General features: G+C 44.2%; 1 protein-coding gene across 1 annotated transcript in view; it reads left to right on the top strand.

Moving 5' to 3' along the window:
• Positions 1 to 130: 130 nt before the first annotated feature.
• LRPPRC (leucine-rich pentatricopeptide repeat containing) overlaps positions 131 to 10,266 on the top strand; it is a 142,795-nt gene continuing 132,659 nt past the window's right edge. The window contains exon 1 of the mRNA XM_011978201.1: positions 131 to 944. Within this exon, the coding sequence (XP_011833591.1) occupies positions 604 to 944 (341 nt within the window). The 5' untranslated portion in view covers positions 131 to 603. The remainder of the gene's footprint in view (positions 945 to 10,266) is intronic.

The following is a 10,266-nucleotide window of genomic DNA, read 5'->3' as shown; positions in this document are numbered from 1 at the left end:
TGGAGACTTAATTGCATTGTTCTTCTACTTCTCACATGTATATGTGCATTTACTGAAGGGAGAGGCGCAGTAGGCGTGGAGGGTTTGGGAAGACAGTTCAATTCCAGTTTTAAAACTATAGGACTTTTGGTAGAATTCATTTATTTCCTAAAGCGAGGCTCCGCATACGCGCTTAAGGTGGTGACCCGCGCGTTCCTTTACGCTGTTCCCAGGCCCTAATAATCCAAATCCTATCATGTTGAACCTGGGAGGCAAACGGCAAGGTGAAAAGTCCTCCACGGTTTCTCTGGCCCGCGTTTCTGAGAGTGAAGGGCCGTTCCTATTGGAGATCGCGTCAGCGCTGAAAGTTGGTTGCAACGTCTGCACTCGGGGGCGGGGAAACCGTCTCATCCTGGGATCTTCATAGTCGGCTGTTCTCGAGAGTTCTCGGTGTTTTTACTAGTTGGCCTCCCGCAAGCCTCTGCGCCAACTTGGGCGGAGTTGACCCCTTGCGGCTCTACGAACAGAGGAGTGCGGGGGTGCAGCGAATGAACACGATGCCCAGATCGGAGACGGAAGACGGAAAAGAAATGCTTCGATAATGAAACAAGCAACATCGTTTATATGAGTATCACATTGACTCCCCTCTTCTCAGAGAAGTGCGGATTTCCATCTTCCAACCTAAAACGATCCCTGGCTCCCCCCACATTTGGCGCGCCCTGCAGTTGGTCTCTGCCGCGCCGGGCGACCCTGAGGTCACGTGCTCCTCCTGTCCTTCTGGCGGAACGTGCTTCCCGCTGCGGGGACGTTGGAGCCATGGCAGCCCTGCTGAGATCCTCGTGTTGGCTGCTGCGTGCCGGGGCGGCCCCGCGCCTCCCGCTCTCCCTGCGCCTCCTCACTGGCGGCCCGGGCCGGCCGCATGCCGCCTCCTATCTGCCTGCCGCTCGCGCCGGGCCCGTGGCCGGGTGAGTGCCCAGGCCCTTCTTCCAGTTAGGCTGCGGCGCGAGGGCCCCCCGGGGTCGTGGGCGCCGTCAGGGACCGGGTCCCGCCTGTGCTCGCCACCCTCCTCGCCGCCCCAGGACCGAGCCTCCCCGTGCCCCGCACCACGCTCCCTACCAGGGGTTTTCGGGTGACAGGGTTAAGCGCCTTCAGAAGGTCACGGATGCGGGCATGGCTTGTTTCTGGCTTGAATTCTACCCTCGCCACTTCAGCCTGGGTGTTACTGTCCTCGGGGTACCCACGGTCAACGAAGACGAGGGGGGGCTTTGAAAACTGCTTTGGAGAGTCGGGTGGTGGTCTCCTCCTTACACGCGGCTAGCTTGGGTGGTGTCCCACGTGGGGTCACTATTGGTAATCAGTAACCACCTAGCATTTAGATACTGAGAAATTTAGCTTTTTGCGTGGGAGGGGGCGGCGGGGAATGGTTTGGGAGTTTGGGTGAGCCACGGATGGCCTAAAGCTGGATGCTGGATTATGATTAGTCTGGACTTTTGCCTGCGTTCTCTTGAGTGGGGTTTTTCTTCAGCGTTTAGGAAGGTGTTGTGCGAGTTGGTAACTGTCATGGCAGGATTTGTAAATGTCTTTGTTATTTATTTATTTATTTCGAGATCAGTAGCCCAGGTGGGAGTGCAATGGCGCGATCTTGGCTCGCTGCAACCTCCGCTTCCAAGGTTCAGGCGATTCTCCTGCCTCAGCCTCCCGAGTAGCTGGGATTACAGGTGTGCGCCACCATGCTAGGCTAACTTTTGTACTTTTAGTAAAGACTGGGTTTCACCATGTTGGCCATGCTAGTCCCGAACTCCAGACCTTAAGCGATCCTCCTGCCTCGGCCTCCCAAAGTGCTGGGATTACAGGTGTGAGCCACTGCTCCCGGCCTATAAGTGTCTTTGAATGAATGAGCACATGCAAGGCGCTCTGTTGGAATCTGGGGATGCAAAGGCAAGTTAAACTCTCAGTGGGTGTCAGATGTGCGACTAAATGCTCTCATGGTTTGAGATTTATCAGAGATAGGTTTGGTATAGACTTTTGTAGTGGAGGGGATAAAAAAAGTTGATGGAAGTGTTCATTTGGTTATTAATAGTATTCTGACCACCAGAGAAGGGGAGATAGGTTGCTGAGCTTTTAGCTTTGGAGAAAAAATGATTTTGAGAGACTGATGCTTATAAATTAAGGTACTTTGAGAGCTTGCATAAGGACTGAGAGCCAGGGATCTGCAGTAGGCTGGGCCCAGACTGCAGCCTACTCCAGTTTTATCTGCATTTTATCCTCAATTTATCTGCATTATGCCATTAGGCAAGTTACTTAACATTTCCAGGCCTCAGTTACCTTAGCTATAAGATGGGAGTAGTAATGGTGTTAGGAATATTTCAGAATTATCTGTATTTAGCACTTAGTATGGGGCCTGATGCATAGTAAGTGCTTTGTTGGTTACTACAGTAGTCATAACTACTACTTAGGTTGTTATGTGGACCTTCGTGGACCAGCCTGAACACCTAATCTCGCTGTAAAATTACGTGGAGAAAATAATTTATGATTTCTTAACAACTTATAGTCTTTGGAATGTAACCTACTTGTAATTGGAGCCTGCCTGTGTTTTCATATTAGACTTGAACAGTTAACTTTCTGAAATCATGCCTCTGAGCGCAGAACTACATGCATCTCTTGGCTTTCAGAGTTTCTTTTGAGAAAGTTGTGCCCATTACTCTTATTATTGTAGTCCTCAGCGTTTCTGTAAGGTCAGGGGAAGGTCCACATTTTCTTTTATCTTCACTGTTGCATTTGAGGAGAACTGAATAAAGAGAACACAGTTTAGTAGAAAGGGTGGTCTAGGTGTTCATCAGACCTGGGTTCTGTTTACTTACTGCATAATCTCAGACATCTTACTAACCTCTCAGTTCCTCAGTTTCATTATCTGTAAAGGCCTTTCCCACTTATCTTTGTAAAGTTGCTTTCTTGTCATTCAGATCTCAAATGTCGCTTCAGAGAAGCCTTACCTCAACACTCAATCCAAAACATGCCAGTCCTATTTTAGATTTATTCGTGGCACACCTCACTTGTCTGATATCATTACTTATTTCTCTGTGGTTTTTTTTTTTTTTCCTTAGTAGAAGGTAAGCTGCATGAGAGCAGGACTTTGTCTTGTTCACCACTGTGTGTTCAGGTGATAACGGGCAATAAAGGTAACTGTTCCCTCTTTTTCCTGAACTCTGGGGACTGTATATAGTCTCCTACCCCACAGCCTGTAAACATGCCCAGATCTTGCCCACCTGAAACACAGAACCTTTCCTGGAACTCTATTTACTCTAGAAGCTTCTCAGTCTCTTCCCTGTCCATAATTCTCTGTCTCTGATTTCCTCACTTTTCATTCCCTTTCCTACTCACTGCAGTCACACCACTGTCAGACTATTATTATCTTGTTTATTAATTTTTTAATTGTATTTTTGAAAAATTATTTCAAAAGTGCCTTGAGGAACAGTTGCAAAAATTATTCCTCAAAGTACCTCGAGGAATAGTTGCAAAACCTGGGTGGTGGGAACAGTAAACTAAAAATCACCCTTAATTTTTGTCAACCATAGAGCCATTAGTTGATAGTTATCCTTTTACTGACTTGTGTATGTGTAAGATGTATGTTTATTTAACTTTTTCAGAGGACCTCTTTTAATTACCAAATTCACTTTTGAGGCCTTAACCTCACATATTACTCTTCCATTTTCCCCTTCATGAGACCCTTTTCTCAGTATTGATGACACCGTTTTTCTAGATTCTCTTCTCTTTAGGATTTGTCTCATTTGCTTCATTCCTCTTTCTTCTGTTCACCTATTAAATGCTGATGTTCTTGGTAGTTTTACCCGTGGTCCTTCTATGTTTTCTCAGTGTTTTCATTCTCTTTTGTGACCTTTTTCATTTTTCAGGGCGTTACTTACCTATCTGATGATGTTTCTCCCACATATGGACCGTCTACTAGACGCATCCACCTGCTTGAACTATAGGTACTTCAAAGCCAACACAGCTCAAATTGGACTCCTCCTCCTTCTCACATCTATTCCTCTTGCGTTCCCTGTTTTCATGAATGTTGCTGTTTCTACCTGCCTTCCAGAAAGATCCTGGATATCTACATGTTTGTTTTCTCATTCATCTCTTACTCCCTTCACCCCCCATTTATTGATTGCACAAATGATTAAGCCCTGTTAGATCTGCTTCATTTGGAATGCATCCCTTTTCCTCCAACCCCATCATCATTCCCTAGTCTCCCTGGTAATTTGATCATGTCATTTTCCTACTTACACTTGAGCATTGTGGTGACTCCCATTGGGTCCAGAATGAGATCCAGACTCTTTAGCACAGGTGCTTTATGAGCTGGAGTTGCCTCTGGAGCATCATCTCTTGTGAGTTCCTTACCATGGCATCCTGTGTTCTAGCCATACCAGACTACTACTTTGAAGTGCTCTAACGCAGGGCTTCTCAAACTCTAGTAAGCATGATTGCCTGGGGCTCTTAAAATGCAGATTCTGATTTTGTAGGTCTAGTGCTTGTCTGTGGATCTGCAAAGCTTTGATGGGCCATGTTGTATATTTCCTTGCCTTTGAGTGTGATGTTGACTCTTGGAATATGTTTCCCCTTCCTCCTTAGTCAGGTGTCCCCCATCTCTGTTGAACTTTAACTTGACTGCTTCTCCCATTTGACTGCTCCTTTCTTGTGCCTCCTCTTAGACCCTGTATCATGAAAGCACCCATTAACACTATGACATGTGCACTCACCAACACTCTGAAGCTGGCTGTAAGTTCCTTGAAGGCAGATACAGCTGGCTGTAAGTTCCTTGAAGGCAGATACTGTGTCTTACTCCTTTTGCTTTCTCTGGTGTTTTAACTTTGTGGCATGTAGTAGGTGTCAAATGTTTGTTGAGTAAATCAATGAAAATCTTAAGACATTGAAGAAGGAAGATGGTAAACTGGAGGAGATTGAAGGGATATTTAACCGATCCATGCAGTGCAGTGTGTCTACACAAATTCCCCCTGAGCTTGATTTCCAAGGATGTCCTATCTGAGGACAAATGAGTATTAGCAGTGAAATTTTTAGACATTCATTAGTAATCCGTTTTCAAAATTGTAACACCAAGAAGTATACCCTATATGTGGTCTTACTCTTCATTTTCCCATTTCAGTACATCTATTTGAAAGTACATCTATGTCTTATAAACCAGCTCTTACTCTGTTCTCTGTGAGGAGATAAATACTCTTGCTTTCTCACATACATTTTCCTTGCATTTCTGGATCAGAGCTGCTTATATATTCTTTGCGTGACAGTTTTTAGCATAATACGTATGTACTTCAGAGGAAAGATAAGCTTTGAGCTAAATCTGTTTGGAAGTAGATCTAGACTAATGATTGGCCTAAAAGTGAAAATCATATATTCTTTGATGGGATGGCATGATTTTTATTTCTAAAGTTGGAAGAAAACTTTTAGAAAACTCTCATTTTAGAAAAATCTTCTGCAAATATTAAGAATCTGATGGGTTCATGCTATCGTTCACGCCTTTAATCCCAGCACTTTGGGAGGCGGAGGCGGGTGGATCACTTGAGGTCAGGAGTTTGAGACCAGCCTGGCCAACATGGTGAAACCCCGTCTCTTACTAAAAATATAAAAACAAAATTAGCTGAGCGTCATGGTGGCGGGCGCCTGTAGTCCCAGCTACTGAGACTGAGGTGGGAGAATAGCATGAATCTGGGAGGCGGAGCTTGCAGGGAGCCGAGATCGGGGCAAGCGACAGAGTGAGACCCTTGTCTCAAAAAAAAAAAAAAAAAGTATCTAAATAAAAGTTAGCCAGGCGTGGTGGCCCATGCCTGTAATCCCAGCTACTTGGGACGCTGAGGCAGGAGAATTACTTGAACCCGGGAGGCGGAGGTTGTGGTGAGCCAAGATCGCGCCGTTACACTCCAGCCTGGTCTACAGAGTGAGACTCCATCTCAGTTTAAAAAGAAAAAGAACCTGATGGGTCCTTTGGGGTTGTGAAATCTGTAAGATTCAGCCTGTGCTCTGTGAGTATAGATTTATCAATCACAGGGCTGGACAGGCACATGTACAACTATTAGACGTGCTGTCCATAAGATAAGAATATAATATTGTGGTATTTCAGAGAGAGGAGCAGTCCCATTTGTTTTATGGCAGGGGGACATTGAGTTTTAGAGGACACATGGTAGTGGATATTCAGAATGGTCCAAAGTTAGGGAAGAGCATGAAGAGACTTGGAGACCATTTATCCCGTGTAGCTGTGTGGGTGTGGTGGAAGTTGATACCGCAAAGGCCAGTTGATTTCTTCAGACTACCAAGATTGCTTAGAAGGTAGGTTATTTGATGACTGGAAGTCATTGGAGGATTTTAAGTACAGATTTTGACAAAGTTTATGTAGGTTATAGAAGAAACGGAACGTAGGGATAGAACAACACTGGTATTGCAAATTAGGAGTAATAGGACTTCAATGAGATAGTGCAGAACTGAAGAAAAGATCCTTTTCTTGAGAGAAAGATAACAGAAGATTGGTGAGAGTTAGCAGAATTAAGAAAAGTAGATTTGGGGATTAGGGTAAACAATGGTACCTTTAGAGTAGACGTTTATTACTTTTTTTTTTCCCCCCAAGACGGAGTCTCGCTCTGCTAACCCAGGCTGGAGTGTAATGGGGCCATCTCGGCTCACTGCAACCTCCGCCTCCCAGGTTCAAGCGATTCTCCCACCTCAACCTCCCAAGTAGCTGGGACATCAGGCATGTGCCACCATGTCCGGCTAATTTTTGTATTTTTTTTAGTAGAGATGGGATTTTGCCATGTTGGCCAGGCTGGTCTCGAAATCCTGACCTCAGGTAATCCACCCACCTTGGCTTCCCAAAGTGCTGGGATTGCAGGCGTGAGCCACCGCACCTGGCCTGATGTTTATTATTTTCAAAGTGTGTTTGTAAACATACCATCATACAAACATTTCAGTTTTCGTGGGTTATTGCAAATTAAGAAACGGTTAGAAAGATAATTTATTCAAGACCTCAAGTTGGGATTCAACTCCAGATACTATGATTCACATTTCTGAAACATTTTACATATGTTGTAACATAATGTTACAAGTCTTTTACATATGTTACATTTTTGATCTTGTCATTTTCCTGTTTACAGTTAAGTGCCATGGTAGTTTTCATTGGGTGCAGAATGAGGTCCATACTGTTATGTTTTAGATGGTGAAGGGATTACTTATGGACAAAAACATTTTTTAAAAGACAATACATGACATATTATAAACTTGGGATTTAAAGACTTTCACAGGTAAGTAGACATGGAAGATCTCAGAATGTATCTGGAAGGGATCTTCAAAAGAGTGTCTTTCTCCATGTCACATCATTGGTCCCAATCTGGTTAACTGACTTTGCATCACTTCCTCCATAGGTGAGACAAAGGAAGCATCCCGTTTGACTAGAGGATCCTGGAAGATGGAAGGGAGATCTGGCTAGGCGGAAAGGAGTGGATTGATATTTCAGGCCAGGAGGTGGTTATCAAGTGTAGAAGGGTGGCCCGTAGCTTTTTTAGTCTAAAATTCTATGATTTGCCATGAAGCATAAAACTGGGGTAGCTAAATTTGTCAAAACTTTTTGGAGAATTGAATTCTTAGACTTAGAAAGTTCTTTGGGACTTAGCTTTATAAAAGATTTTTTAGGCCAGGCCCAGTAATTTCCGCATTTTCAGAGTCTGAGGCAGGAGGATCACTTGAAGCCAGGAGTTTGAGACCAGCTGGGGCAACATAGTGAGACCCCTATCTTTAGAAAAAAAGAAAGTAGTCAGCTGTGGTAGCATGCACTTGTAGTCCTAGCTATTTGGGAGCTGAGGCTAAGGTGGGAGGATTGCTTGAGGCCAGGAGTTCAAAGCTGCAGTGAGCCATAATTGCACCACTGCACTTCAGCCTGGACAACAGAATGAGACCTGTCTCAAAAAAAAAAAAAAAAAAAAGGAAAGCTATTTAAAAAACCCAGAGGCATTTGACCAGGCATGGTGGCTCACGCCTGTAATCCCAGCACTTTGGGAGGCCAAGGTGTAAAGCGGATCACGAGGTCAGGAGATTGAGACCATCCTGGCTAACACGGTGAAACGCTGTTTCTACTAAAAAAAAATTAAAAAATTAGCTGGGCATGGTGGCGGGCACCTGTAGTTCCAGCTACTTGGGAGGCCGAGGCAGGAGAATGGCGTGAACCCGGCAGTGAGCTGAGATCATAACTGCACCAGTCACTCCAGCCTAGGCAACAGAGCGAGACTGTCTCAAAACAAAAACAGAAACAAAAACTCAGAGGCATTTATTGAGCACCTTGTATAATAAGACCGCTATTATTTATTGAGCAGTAGAGTTTTTTTTTTTTTTTTTTTTGAGACGGAGTTTTGCTCTTGTTTCCCAAGCTGGAGTGCAATGGCATGATCTCAGCTCACTGCAACCTCTGCCTCCCAGGTTCAAGAGATTCTCCTGCCTTAGCCTCCCGAGTAACTGGGATTATAGGCATGCGCCACCAGGCCTGGCTACGTTTGTATTTTTAGTAGAGACAGGGTTTCTCCATGTTGGTTAGGCTGGTCGAACTCCTGACCTCAGGTGATCCACCCGCTTTGGCTTCCCAAAGTGCTGGGATTACAGGTGTGAGCCTCTGCACCCAGCTTTTTTTTTTTTTTTTTTGAGACAGTGTCTCTCTGTCTCCCAGGCTGGAGTGCAGTGGCGCGATCTTGGCTCACTTGCAACCTCTGCCTCCTGGGTACAATCATTTCTCCCACCTCAGCCTTCCAAGTTGCTGGGATTACAGGCGCCTGCCACCATGCTAGACGAATTTTTGTATTTTTAGTAGAGATGAGGTTTCACCATGTTGGCCAGTCTGGTCTCAAGACCTCAACTGATCTGCCTGCCTCCCAAAGTACTGGGATTACGGGCTTGAACTACTACGCCTGGCCCCTTGTCTCTTAATAGCATTTACCACAATTGGTATTTTTTAAAAGTCTAATTTATTAGATTTGTTACTAGATAAGATTCTAGCCAGTGCCTTATACGTAGAAAGCGCTCAGTAAAAAGAAAGCGCTCAATAAATATTTTTTGAATTAATAAATGGAAGAGCAGAATTGATGTGATAAGAACAATGACAGGATTTTTGAAAAAAGATGGTTTTCAGTGTGGTTGATCTGGCAGTTGTATGAAGAGAGGCTGAAGCCTGAGAAACTAAAGACTTGTTGCAGAAATCCATGTGTTCTGAGTTCAACAAGAGCCTCAGACATCTAAGCACTCAATAGATGGGATGTAAAGGCTGAGTTTGCCCAATAAAATAATTAGTCTAACATTTTGAGTTTGAGGGAACAATTTATTAGTGGAATAGTTGGTTGCAGTGGAGAAATTTGAAGGGAATATCAACCATTTTTAAAAGGAGGCATTATCTTTTTGAATTTTGGCTACATTAACACTCAGGAGGCTCCAGCAGTATATAAAAAGAATTATGTACCTTGATCAAGTGGGATTTATTCCAAGTGTGCAACGCTGGTTCAGCATTTGAAAATCAATCCACATGATCCAGCGTATCAACAGGCTAAAGAAAACCCAAGTGGAATAGTTAAATTAGGGATTGGTGAAAACGTAAGAGATGAATTTGAGCTCCCCATATTTCCACATTATAGTGCAACAAAGTAAGTTGAGAGAGCAACTCTGTGAAAGCTAGTTTTGTACTTTACAAGTATGTCATAAAATCCAAATCCCTTATTTATCTGCCACTGGAGACTTTCCATTATCTAGTCTCACTCACTGTCTAGGTTTGATTTGTTACCACTCTCTGGTGTGAACACCCCATTGCAGCCAGATTAGTTTCTTTGATGCCCTTTTGCCACATTGAGTTCATTTCAGAATGAGACCGTCTGAGTGCTAACCCTGGCCCTATCATTAGTTTTAACTGTGATGACTTTGGGCAAGTTGCTTCAGTTTTTTCATTTGTAAATTATAATTTTCTCATACCCAGCACAAATTAAGCACGTGGTAAACATTAGCTATTAATAATGTCTCTTCTATCTTCTACCTGTATCTGCCTTTAAACTCTTCATAGCTCTAAAGTGACACTAAACTGATTCATAATATCAGTGAAGAAGAAAAAAAGGGGAGAGAAGAGTTTTGAGAACGTGTATGGCCTGGGCATGGTGGCTCATGCCTGTAATCCCAGCACTTTGGGAGGCCAAGGTGGGCAGATTGCTTGAGGCCAGGAGTTTGAGACCAGCCTGACCAACATGGTAAAACCCCGTCTCT

The sequence above is a fragment of the Mandrillus leucophaeus genome, unplaced genomic scaffold, assembly GCF_000951045.1.
Source record: "Mandrillus leucophaeus isolate KB7577 unplaced genomic scaffold, Mleu.le_1.0 Scaffold190, whole genome shotgun sequence".
Taxonomy (NCBI): domain Eukaryota; kingdom Metazoa; phylum Chordata; class Mammalia; order Primates; family Cercopithecidae; genus Mandrillus; species Mandrillus leucophaeus.
Note: the sequence above shows the minus strand (reverse complement) of the source record. Positions and strands in the feature narration are given on the sequence as shown.